The sequence below is a fragment of the Megalobrama amblycephala genome, linkage group LG1 (assembly GCF_018812025.1).
Source record: "Megalobrama amblycephala isolate DHTTF-2021 linkage group LG1, ASM1881202v1, whole genome shotgun sequence".
NCBI classification, from domain to species: Eukaryota; Metazoa; Chordata; class Actinopteri; order Cypriniformes; family Xenocyprididae; genus Megalobrama; species Megalobrama amblycephala.
Window position 1 is genome coordinate 54253350 of NC_063044.1, and position 13691 is coordinate 54267040.

At 35.5% G+C, this 13691-nt stretch overlaps 3 protein-coding genes across 5 annotated transcripts in view; all 3 read right to left on the reverse strand.

Annotated features, from left to right (window-relative positions):
* Window positions 1-1464, reverse strand: part of LOC125274670 — a 9840-nt gene extending 8376 nt beyond the window's left edge. Inside the window, exons 1-3 of the mRNA XM_048201066.1 lie at window positions 1330-1464; window positions 893-1237; window positions 445-795 (exon numbers count right to left, since the gene is read on the reverse strand). Coding sequence (XP_048057023.1) covers window positions 445-795; window positions 893-1237; window positions 1330-1378 — 745 coding nt within the window. The 5' untranslated portion in view covers window positions 1379-1464. The remainder of the gene's footprint in view (window positions 1-444; window positions 796-892; window positions 1238-1329) is intronic.
* The window catches only part of LOC125274624 (polymeric immunoglobulin receptor-like), an 859185-nt gene that overhangs the window by 839820 nt on the left and 5674 nt on the right, over window positions 1-13691 (reverse strand). The gene's annotated exons all lie outside the window — the stretch shown is intronic.
* LOC125274983 lies at window positions 4006-7496 on the reverse strand. Its single transcript, XM_048201581.1, has 6 exons — window positions 6920-7496; window positions 6670-6765; window positions 6402-6500; window positions 5082-5100; window positions 4937-4988; window positions 4006-4836 (listed from the first exon to the last, which is right to left on the reverse strand). Exons 2-6 carry the CDS (start codon window positions 6743-6745, stop codon window positions 4774-4776), a joined length of 309 nt encoding a protein of 102 aa, XP_048057538.1. The 5' UTR covers window positions 6746-6765; window positions 6920-7496; the 3' UTR covers window positions 4006-4773.

Sequence of the window (13691 nt, forward strand, 5' to 3'; positions counted from 1 at the left end):
CTTCTTTTCAGTGATTCTGCTTGTTAACAGCAGGCGTTCATCACTAATGCTCAATCATAACTTAATCACTTAATTTACTCATTAACTTTCACTCTGTTTCAGTGTTACTTTAACACTATATAGAGAGGGACCATATGTAATCTGAGCAGAGTTGATTTAACTCTGGGGATTTCGCTGTGTACGCACAAAATGGCCATTTTCCACACATATATCAGGATTTAGAAAATAAACTCACCATATGTGCACTGTCCACACACTCTAAACTGTGTGTACGCACCCTTTTACTAGAGTTAGAGAAGTAATGAAATGATCTGTGTGAGGCACTGATGTCAGAGAATAGTTATACACTGCAAAATCAGCACTTTCAGTTTTTTTTTTATTTTTTTTTTCTAAACAAATATATAGTTTCTATTTTAATTTATTTAACTGTTTTTGTTGACTCACCCAGTCTCTCCAGTACCACCATTGCATTGGCTGAAAGTCCTCCAGCAAACACTTGACACATGTAAACTCCTTTATCCTCAGCTCTGACACTCTTCAGTCTGAGAGAGAAGTTTCCTTTGGGGATTTCATCAGTGAAGAACTCAACTCTGTCTCTGTATTGTTCATCTGATGAATCTGGTAATGTCTTGTTGTTTTGGTAGAGCAGAACTAGAATATCTTCATCAGTTTTTATCCATTTAACTTCTTCAATGTGGTCAGGTGTGATGTGAGAGTCGACAGAGCAGCTCAGAGTGACATCCTCACCATCATATGCAGATACAGACCGATTAGATCCTGATACTCGCAAACACTCTGAAAGAATAAGAATGGTTTAAACATAAAAAACAACAACATAAAATGTCATTTTCATTGAAATGTTCACTATAGAACTCAAGTGTCTCTCACTCACCAACATCTTTTATTTGAACCACAGTTTCACTAGATTCCTGTTGACTGTAAACTCTACATGTGTATGTTCCCTCATCTTCAACTCTCAGATTATCCAGACGAAGGGAGAAGTTTCCATGTTGAATCTGATCAGTAAAGAAATGAGCTCTATCATGATACTCCTGCTGCTGGGCCTCTGGTCGACTCTCTCCATCTTGATACAGATGAACCAGAATCTGTGAGTCTGTTCTTCTCCATTCCACCTCCAGACCCTCTGTTATTAAGAGTTCATCAACATAACAGGGCAAAACCACTGAAGATCCCAGAGGAAAAAACAGAGGACCAGAGGGACCGCGTACAGTGAAGCCTGTAAAGAAATAGAGAAACTGATTAAAAACAAAACAAAAAAAAACTCGAAGGCTATTTTCGAGTATCAATGTGAAGTGATAATATGCCTACCATCAGCGATCATCAGAAACATTGAAATAACAATAAACTTAAAGTCCATACTTTATACAAAGAAAGAGCTATAATAAAATAACTTTATCAAAAAAATTAGAGGCTCTGTCTTTCATACGAGGCCACGTGTTAATGAAACACTTTTACTTCCACTTTCATTATGTGTCAGGACAAGTGCAGAGAATACCGTTGATATATCACTTTCTGTTGGATATTTAGCGGTTTCTGTTAATATATACTTGAACAACAACTTGCCTACTAGGCCAGTGGTTCCCAAACCTGTCCTGGAGGACCCCCAGCCCTGCACATTTTATATGTTTCCCTCATTTATCACACCTGATTCAACTCATGTGCTCATTAGTAGAGACAGCAAGACCTGAAATGGGTGTGTCAGAAACAGGGAGACATACAAAATGTGCAGGGCTGGGGGTCCTCCAGTACAGGTTTGGGAACCACTGTACTAGGCTACATTACACACAAAAATGAGGAAATGGCAATAGGCCATTGCATGACACAGCAAAAGCTCTTCTTGTTGTTTATGTGAATTTTGCTGAATAGACTACTAGTTTATTTACATTGAATAGGCCTATGTAGCCTATAATTAAAGGTCCTGTTCTTCGTGATCCCATGTTTCAAACTTAAGTTAGTGTGTAATGTTGTTGTTAGAGTATAAATAAAATCTGTAAAATTTTAAAGCTCAAAGTTCAATGCCAAGCGAGATATTTTATTTAACAGAAGTCGCCTACATCGAACGGCCAGTTTGGACTACATCCCTCTACTTCCTTCTTTAATGACGTCACTAAAACAGTTTTTTGACTAACCTCCGCCCACAGGAATACACAAGAGTTGCGTTTGTAGAGTGTGTTTGTCGCCATGTCGTCGAAACGCTGTTATTTTCATCCCGCAGTCCAATCACCGGGTCTGATTCCGGCTCAAATTGATAGGGTAAAATTAAAGACATGTTTACAATAACACTGAGCGCGTGCATCTCCACGTTATGGTAAGAGGCGTGACCTTTCCGGGCAAGGTTCGCTAAGCTGCTGTCGAATCACAACACAGGAACCGCTGGCACAATCAGAACTCGTTACATATTTCTGAAGGAGAGACTTCATAGAACAAGGAAGTCATCAGTCCGTTTTTATGACAGTGGAAACAGCGGTATACAGATAAGTAAATTATGTGAAAAATACTGTGTTTTTTTACACGCGAAACATGAACACATGTTATATTGCACACTATAAACACAATCAAAGCTTCAAAAAACCACGAAAAACGGACCTTTAACTGTTTATAGCTGTCACAGACACGTCAGGTTCCACCATCTACCAATCACAACGCACTCAATCACCCGAGTACTGATCACCGGCCCCTGCACCTCATGAGCACTTCATCAGTCACAGTATAAAGAACACTCACACACACCACCACTTTGTCTGGTCTTGTTTGCATCTAGACTTACCTGTATGCTTACCTTAAGGACTCCAAGCGATCTATTCACCATATTTCAGTTTTTCTTTTATAATAAATCTGCAAAAATGTCAACAATTCTGTGTTTTTCTGTCAATATGGGGTGCTGTGTGTACATTAATGAGGAAAAAAATGAACCTAAGTGATTTTACCAATTGAGCATCTCTGGAGAGACCTAAAAATGGCTGTCCACCAATGTTTACCATCCAACCTGACAGAACTGGAGAGGATCTGCAAGGAGGAATGGCAGAGGATCCCCAAATCCAGGTGTGAAAAACTTGTTGCATCTTTACATCATACAGAGATGATGACGTGTTCTCTGGGCCGAGCTCATCTCAGATGATCAAAAGACACTGGAAATGTGTGCTGTGGTCAGAGTCCATGTCTCAGCTTGTTTTTGGAAAAAACAGACATTGAGTTCTCAGTCCCAAAGAAGAAAGGGACCATCCAGACTTTCATCAGCGACAGGTACAAAAGCAAACATCTGTCATGGTTTAGGTGTGACTTGCATTTGTGTGAAGGAATCATTCACATGGAGGCATACAGTATTTGGTTTGTACAGAGACATAAACTATTCCAGGATGACAATGTCAAGATTCATCAGGCTCAAACTGTGAAATAATGGTTCAGAGAACATGAAGAATCATTTTCAAACATGAGTCCAGACCTTAAATTCATTGAAAGTGTTTGGGATGTGCTGGAGGAGACTTTACATTGTGTTTATAGAAGATCTTGACCAAAAATGTATGCACCTCTTAATGGAAATAAATGTTGCAATGTTATTTCCATAAAGGTTTTTTTGGTCAAGATCTTGTACTGACAAAGCAAACGTCTTTTCTTATGAATATTAATTATGTAAAGTGGCATTGTCTTCGTTGACCTAACATACTGTATGGGCTGAAACGTTCGTTCTATTTTGAACCAAATATTACATTTTGACCATTTGGATTCATGCTGAATTTTTTTTTTTCAGTCAATTCTCTTGGCAGAAAATTAGGGCTTATTTCATATGAAACAGCAACAAATTATGGATATTATTCACAATATTATATTGGGACCAATTTACATTTTGGGACCAACAGTTTTTATGCATTAAACATTACAATGAATTAGAATTGTGAATTTACCCACATGAGTACATTAGCCGCCTACTGTAAAAGCAGGAAAATATGAATCAGCATGTGCAGACATATTATACTTCAGAACTGCCAGACTTTAAAAAACAACTTTTATTTGAACCGGTTTCACTGTGGAGAGAAGGGGTGATGGTGGTTCATCAAGTGTTTTTCCATTGGTGCTCATAACTAAACATTATGTCATGACTGTATATTATTATTAGATGGAAACAGATCAATGTGATGAAACTAAAAGACAATCTTATAAATGATCAGCAACCAGCAAAATAATAGTAATAGTCTAATGAAAAACTGGTGGTTCTTATGAAATTGACCAGAAGAACTAAGAAGAACTGAACACTTGTCACGCAGAAAGATTTTTTTCATATCTGATGATCTTAAAGTCATTTATAGCATTCTCTCAACAAATATTATTACTGAAATGCACTCACACACATGAACTAACAATTCAGACACTTTACAAACTTTTCTTTTAACATTAAACATATTTGCATACTGTAGATGTAAATTTGGCACAGCCAATTCTGCAGCTTCACTGCTATTAGCGAAACAGAAAATAATATGTTGACTTCATACCCTGAGACATTACCAGAATAAAAACACGAACATGAACATAAGCAGATTCATTTTCAGTTGGCAAAAAAGGAATCTTGAGTGATCGAATGTAAAAACAGTCTGATCATAAAACATGATGCCTGATCACTCACTGATGCAACAGACACATACATTTGTAAAACATGTTCAGCTCCCTCATATTTAACTAATAAATACTCAAAGATGAATGAATTCACATTTTTAGAACACATTTACATAAGAGCTGTATCGAAGAGTCTGTGTGTCATTACTGTGTCTGAGAAACAGCAGGCGCAGACAGATTCTCCATTTCATGAGTCTCTGCTGTTTTCTGTGAACAACACATTGTTATTTGTTAACATCTGAACTCTATGAAGGTGTCAAAGCTTAGACTGCAGATGAGTTTATATCACACATAATTACTGTGTTACCCTGAGTTGGCGCCTGTGTCTTTGATGTTTGTTCCTTTGATTGGTTGTAGATCTGTATTAGAAACACAATAACAGATTTAACATTGATATATAACAGTTGAATGTACTGTTTATACATAAGAGTTGCATTGAAATCTGAACTTACTTAGTTGTAACAATCTTCCCTGTGTGACAGGAGACATTAGTGAGAGAAAGTTGTTTAAAATGTTAATAATTGAGCAAAATCAGAATCACAGCAAGTAAATCACACTCTGTCAGGAGTAAATGTTTGTCTCATTTTACCAGCTGTTGAACCTCCTTCATTTCAATAACTGTTTGCATCTGTTACAGATCAGCATTATAGATATTGCCGAATAAACCAGTGACCCACCAGCCCCTTTCACTGCCAAATTAGGCTACACTCTTAAAAATAAAAGTTCTCTATTGGTATTGATGCTTTAGCAAAGAACCTTTATCATCCATGGAAACTTTCCAGGGCACAAAAGATTCTTTATAGTGGAAAAGGTTATTTAGTTTTTTTTTTTTAAATGTTCTTAAAATACACTAAAGGCCTGTTTATACACCTGGTAACTTCATGTGTTTTTACTGATCGGATAGCAGTCCGTTTTGTTTAAACTGTTCCATTTACCCTTGGCCACATAAATGTGTCTCCATAAAACAAACATAAATCTGATCTTCAATTCCCACACTATACGCAAATTAAGCAGAGTTCATGTCAAAAGCAACAGATATGAGCTGCATTTAATTATTCATCATCAGCTAATTTCAAGATCAAATACCACAATTGGAGAGAGAGCATCACCGCGGGCTAGATCATTTAGTCTCACTACTTTTAATGATTGTGTGTTGAGCTTCAGGATGCGACGCGTTTACTCCATATCTGTGGCGATGTGTGATTCAGTAGTGCTGTCATATCTGGCTACTAGAAGCCAGTATAACACACTCTCACATGTTTATTTTTTTACTATTATGGAACGAGTGAGATTTGCTTGTGGCTTTAACAACCAGATGCATTTACACCTGTCCAGTTTCGACAGGAATGTGTCTCAAACAACTTTCTGAAGTGGTTTGAGTGACCAGATTCAAATCTGTCTCAAAAGCATTTCGGAGAGCATTTATACCTGATTGGATAGAAATACAATCAGAGAAAACACATAAAGTGACCAGGTGTAAACAGGAAAATGGAAAAAAACATGGTTCATTTCAGAACTGTTCTGTGAACGGTTCTTTGTGAACCAAAATTGGTTCTTCTGTGGCATCACTGCAAAAAACAAAAAAACAAAAAAACATTTGAATCCTTTATTTTCAAGAGAATTTGATCAACATTTAAGGGTATCTTACAGCATTTCACAAGCAAATAATTTTGCAATAATGTATTTTGAAAAGATCCACTGGATTTTGACCACTTTTTGACCAAACTTTTAAAATAAAAATAATTAAAAATAAAATACTTAAATATACTTACAATAAGCATGCATTTGTAAACCCAGCCAATACAAGGCAAAAACACATTCGGAGGGGAAGACAATGACTCTCAGATCCTTCAAAACACGCTCACCGTTTCCTAAGAATTAAAATGATTGAATAACATTGAAGAGAAAGAAAAATACACCAGACATTTGACAGCAAAACGGTAAAGCAGTTTTTAGTAATATAATTGTGTTCAGCATGTTATTTGCATAATTAGTTAGATCTCTATAATATATAAGATAATATTATAGATATTTACTCACGTGCTTTCAGGATCAGTTCTGCTGTCAGTGTAACAGAGTTCAACAAAACAAGACCAACTGCTCCAAACATGTACATGATTTCATGACAGAGAAGCACTTTAATAAACACACAAAACAAACACAATCAGTTAATTAAGCAGATCTCTTTTCTTTGCAATAATATATATATATAATAAAATGTAATGCGTGTGTGTGTGTGTGTGTGTGTGTGTGTTAGGACTCATATTAGGATTGATCAGTGTGTATTTACATGCATTTGATCTTTGTTGGCTCGTCTCAGTCTGTCGTCGTCTCTGGACTCTTGAATGTTCTGCCACTGTATTAAAACAAAACTGAAATCTGATTCATATCAAATGGATGAGCAGAAAATATGGATTTTTATCCTGGGATTATATATATTCTAGTAATAACAAAATACAGTACATCAACATGTTTCTTTATTGACTAATTTACTGAATGACCTAATAATAATAATAGAATAAATCAAGTAAAGGGAGACAATATTGTACCCAGTGTTGAGCAGAAACTGACTGCAGTCTGAATCATGTATATTCAGATTTCAAAAATGAAGCAGTAAATTATTCATTATTGATTCTCCCTAATTATTCTTTTTTCTCTTTAAATTATTTTTCTAAAACAGTCTATTGCTTATATGTTCAGAGGTCAAACAGCATTTGACAACTAGATTTACAGAAATCATTTCACTTTTAAGGAGAAGTATGCAAAATGTTGTTCTTAACAGAATAGAATATATTTGCAGCCTTACAAATTTGGCAGTGATTAAAGGATTAGTTCATTAGTTCAAATTAAATTTTCCTGATAATTTACTCACCCCCATGTCATCCAAGATGTTCATGTCTTTCTTTCTTCAGTCAAAAAAATTAAGGTTTTTGATGAAAACATTCCAGGATTATTCTCCTTATAGTGGACTTCAATGGCCTCCAAACGGTTAAAGGTCAAAATTACAGTTTCAGTGCAGCTTCAAAGAGCTTTAAACGATACCAGACGAGGAATAAGGGTCTTATCTAGAGAAACGATAAGTAATTTTCTAAAAAATACAACTGTATATCGTCGCTGTCCAATGAAAACCACGTATGTCCATTTTGCCGATTTTGAGATTTTTCGACGGATTGAATGTCAAGGTTCATTTCCGTATACAGTATGCTTCACATATCTAAATGGCCAATGAAAAGTTGTGATATCATGTCATCTGATTTTCACGTATATCCATTTGGTGTCAAAGCTGTCAATCACGCCGCATATCTCCCGCCCTGTGGAAGCATCTCGCCGGTCTCGTGAAGTTTCATCGAAGCTCAGCACTGGATAGCCGAATAACACTGTGAGGTTACATTGCCAAATAAACATAGCCTGGTGAGACAATGACTTTCCTTTATCGAGGTAAACGTTTCCCCCCTGACGCCAGACGTATGTCTAGGAGTGACAAAATTACGGTAGGACTGTGCAAACAAAGTATCTGTCTAGCATTACCATGTCAGTGTATTGATTCATTGTCCCTTCATAGTTTGCAAGAGACATTTAATAAATTTATATTTAATATTAAATAAACTAAGCGTATTTAATAAACTAAGACGTAGGCTATTTAATAAACTGAGCGTATTCATCTGTCAATATGAAACGCGACTTGGCCATTCTAATTAATGATCGGAAGAACGCGTATCGACCACCGTTACTGTAAAATATGCACGTATGTCCATTTAAACTCAATTTTGGTCAAATGTGGATTATATCATTACATTGGCAAGAATATGGTTACATGTAAAGATGCCGTACCAAGTATGACAACGCTACATTCAACTGCTTTTGAAATACGGTGTTTTTTTCACTTCCTGAAAAGTAACCGTTTTGGACACACGTGAGTTTCATCGGGCAGCGACGATATGCTTTATAGACACAAATGATCACACGTGCTTCCGCTTTCCATATTCTTCAAAAAGCTTACGCTGTATGTCCTATGCCTTCCCTATTCTACTTACGAAAAAAATTAAACTGGCACCGCGTTCCTTACGTAAGCAGAATAGGGAAGGCGCATGACATACAGCGTAAGCTTTTTGAAGAATACGAAAGTGTGGTTTTGGCGGAAGCACTTTTTGAAGGCGATCATTTGTTTATATAAAGCATATACATTTAAATTTTTTTTTCAAAAATGAGCGATGGTTTCTCTAGATAAGACTCTTATTCCTCGTCTGGTATCGTTTAAAGCCCTTTGAAGATGCACTGAAACTGTAATTTTGACCTTTAACTGTTTGGAGGCCATTGAAGTCCATTATAAGGAGAAAAATCCTGGAATGTTTTCATCAAAAAAACCTTAATTTCTTTTCGACTGAAGAAAGAAAGACATGAATATCTTGGATGACATGGGGGTGAGTAAATTATCAGGAAAATGTAATTTGAAAGTGAACTAATCCTTTAAAGCCTCAGGTCTTTTGGAGCATGAAAAGACAAGCTTTGCACACCTGGATTTCTGTGAAGCTTGTCTTTGGGAAGTGAACATTCAGTCTAGTTCTGTCCTGAGCGCTTTGGATCAGGTTTTTTATTATCTCTGTATTTTTTGCATTCAGATTTTATTCTGCCTTAACCAGTTCTCTGGTTCATTACAGATAAGATGCTTTGAGGTTCATCAGACCAGAGAATCTAGTTTCTCACAGGGTCCTGTGGGTGTCATTTTGCAAATTTCGAGCAGGTTTTCATGCATCTTCACTGAGGAGAGGCTTCTGCACAGCCACTTTGCCATAAAGCTCAGATATTTAAATGTTGCAGTGATGGTTGGTTTCTGGATCTCAGAAAATTAAAAATAATGTGGCAAAAGATATGTTCAGGTAACACTTTTCTCTGGCAGTGAGTAAAACGATCTCTGTTCTCTGCAGTTCCTCCTCCTCCTAGCTGCAACTCTCACAGGTGCAAAATGAGTTAAGACATTTTGTGTGTGTGTGTGTGTGTGTGTGGAATCACGAATCTTTCACTGTGTGTCTTTAGTAAATCCTGACAGTAGTTTTTAACACTAAAAGAGGGTTTGCGTCAAGTGTAATTTTTTTAAATTGAATTTTCAAAATTAATCACAAATAAAGATTTCAGATGCAAAAGATGAGCATTTTTATCAGGCTCCTATGTTTAGGTTTAGTATTTTCACTTTATTGGCAAATAATATGTCCTTTTCATTACCGTTAAAGTGAAATAACTGAACAGCCTGATAAAAATTATCATTTTAGAAGAAAATTTCAGATGGCACTTAGAGGCTTTTGCATCTGAAGTCTTCAAATGTGGTTCTTGCTTTTTTCATTTTGGCGTAGATTAATGTGGAAAAAATTAAAGCAATTTAGCATGTGAGAAAATGTGGAAAAAAATGTAGGGATCTGAATACTTTCAGACATCACAGTTCAGTCTCCTGTCTAGAAATCACCCATCATGACCAATGAAGTGATTAATAGGATGAAAATAATGTGCAGTTTAGCAAGCACAATGTCTAATGGGTATATCTGCTTTAATTAACTTAATTTACCTTATAATAACATAAATAATGATTTATACATTTTGCATAATGCTTAAATCTGCTAACTGACATCAAAGCAAGAGCTGATCTTACCGAAGCTTAGCCACCCTGCTCACAATAGCTTTTTCTGTGTCTATTTTCTTGTGTTTATTTAGACGTAGAACTGTCTCTTTATGACCACACCACACAGGAGATGTTTCAGGTGAGCATGCCAACTTTGAGCTTCAGCAGATCAACAGCGAATGGCGAGACAGTGCTTGTATCTGTTAAATGTGTCACATTTAAGTACATGTTTCTCAAATATGGACTAAAATATACTATGTGAGATCACAATATAAGTCACAAATTGATATGTAATTTTTTTATCTTTCATTTAATGTACAATAAATGTGAGCACTGTGCATTTGTACTAAATTATGTGCCAATTTTACATTATAAAGTACAAATGGAAATGGATCACATTTAAATGTGCATTTTTCATTCTGGCATTCATGTGTTGCCAGCTTCCTCCCTCGCCATATTCACATTCTTCCACATTGAGATTCAAAATACTTTTTCCCCTTTGTACTGAATTCAATTTAGAAATGACAAAACTGTCGCAATTAATTTATTTTGACAACTAATAGAATTGTTAAACATTTAATGTTAACTTTTTCAGTTGCAAGTTTTTGAAAGAGATATTCTAACATGAGATTTGTGGAAGAGTTCATTGATTATAAAAATTTCAATGAAGGTTGACTAATCTTTCAACCGTGTAGTTTTTTGCATGTATCATTCATAAGGATGTAATGACAGAGAACAAGCTTTTTGGGATTATAAGAACCAGAATCAAACTGTCTGAGCAAGGTAAACTTTAGCTGCAATGTGAACTTCTTTTCTCTTAATATTTCTGGAGGTGAGGAGTCTATTAAAAAATGGTCAAAATCACTCAGTATTATTTGATCTTATCCACCACCATCTCAATTACAGTCAAGTACAAATTAACTGCATTCAGTTGTCTTTTAGGCACTAAAGCAGTCCCGTACTTTGTTACAAAAAAATTAAGATTTCTGTGCCACCCTAGATTGGTCACTGGCCACTGCCTGACCACCAAATATCCTGGCTAATTTCTTCTCAGCACCATATTTTTAATGTTGTTTTATAATTACATTATGGGTAATAAAGGACATTATAAGCCAGTGATCATACCTGTCACAAGGTGGTCAAAGACAACTATCATCTTCAGAACTTCAATACATACAATGACACAGGTCCATTCCATGTACTCTGTTGATTAAACAAAAAAAAAAAAAAAATCTTACATTAAAAAAATAAATAAATGAACACAAACAGCACAATATCTAAAAAAACAAACAAAAAAACTATATTCTAAATGTAAACCTGTCATGGGTCTGTATGCTCATTCTGTGTGTGTGTGTGTGTGTGTGTGTGTGTGTGTGTGTGTGTGTGTGTGTGTGTGTGTGTGTGTGTGTGTGTGTATCCGCTCTTGTATTGTCAGCGTTACCTAGTTACAGCGCACCTGACGAGTCAATCTAGCGGTCACAGGTGTACCTCATCTACACTGCCTTTATCTGGCTGGCGTTTCTGTGAAGTGTTGTTGTTCATGTCCTGTCCTCGTTCTCTGTGCAGTCCTCCTAGTTCCTGCGTCTCTACGCCTGGAAACTGTTCGCTTCTGGATTGTTTGGACTGGTTTTCCCTGCCTGAACTAGAGACTATGCACCTCTGGATTATACTGCACCTGCTATAGTTCTTCTGCTATTGTCTCGTTGCAGTGGTTTAAATAAAGACTTTTCACTTGCAATTGGATCTTGGTTCTGTTTCATGACAGTCAACATTCAAAAAAAAAAAAATTGTCCTTGCATAAAAGCCGACAAACGTGATTTTCCTCAAAAAAAAATCTATTTAAAAATCTTCTTGTTAAAACTGTATACTACTTTAAGAAAGTGTTTTTTTTTTTTTCTAGATGAAAAATTAAAATTACTAAAAATAAATAAAGTATCATACCTTTCTCTCTTTCCAATATGGTTAGATGACTATAAATCACAAGGCCGATATCCAGGGGTGTTATTGTTATTATCCACAATAATGTTATCCATCTTTGGTGGAGAACTGTGAATGAAAAGATCATCTTCTGAATTCATAAACTCTCACAGATCACATACTAGAGCTGATCTCAAAACTTATACAGATCAATTGAGAAGAGTCAGCATGAAATCAAATTTGGCTTGAATTTATGTTCTTAATGCTCTTTAATGTTCTTATTGGTCTTACAGTTTCTTTATGTTTTTGCTGCAGACAATCACATTCACAGTTATACACAGTTCACTTTTCACAATACAATCAACAACCAAAAGATAAAATTAAGTCCCACTCAATTCAGAAATATGTAACAATACATACTGTTGATATAGCAACTCCTTTTTAATGCCGAAATTAACAGTTTGGCAAATATTATGCATTATGCATATATTTCAACATAAGCACAGCATTTCTATTAATTCAGTAATTCATAAAAACAGGAATATTATTATGGGATCTACTCTTCCCATACTTATACAAATACAAATACAATAATGATAAGAATGTATTTCAAAATGTACTTACAAAATGGTAAGGTAAGCAGTAGTGGTTGAACAAAGGGCACACTTAAAAATCCTACAATAAAAAAAAAAACAGTGCATTATTTTCCCATTCAAACAAAACAACAATAATATATCATTAAAACACATCAACATTGCTCAAATGTTAAAATCACTTAAATGAGAGTCTAGAAGTGTTTTTATGAAACAGCTAATAATTTAATTCAATCTGCACATCCATATCAACATGTCATTCTACATCAAGGTGAAACTGGCTGAATTACAATCAACTGCATTTTTACACAGAAAAACAATGCAAGCAGTTGGAATTTTACAAACTACTCGCATATTGGTTTAATTATGAAGGGGTCATTGTTTAGGTGTTACAGTACCTGGAGAAGGAAGTCCAAATGAGAAGATCAACTGGAAGAGTTGAAAAAAAGACACGACACAAATACACCCGGAAAAAACTTTCAAAAAAAAGTGAAAAAAAGTAAACATGAATGAAAGAGTGCTACATTTTGGAAAGGCTTTCCCAAACACAGAGTGAGCACTGATTATCACAATTGTACAATGGTGGAGGGAAACTGTGGTCAAGATAAATGCTTTGTTTTATCAACACTCAGTAACTAAATTTGAGACTGTGTAAAATAGTGTATTGAGATTGCTTTTTTCTGGAGCTTATAGTTTTATAGAGCTAATATTTGCAAGTTTACTACTGAGGTAAAACAATAAGAATATGTTCACCTCGAGTCCGTATGCGTCGAGAAGACACTCTTGGCTGTTGTTGACTGGGTAACCTTAAGTCAACTAAAAAATAAATAAAAAAATCAAACATTAACACACAGTTAGGCCTAAAATGAAACTATTCGAATGTTCTGTATGTATTTGATTATCATTTTTGGTAACTGTAGAATAAGAAAAAATAAAAACAA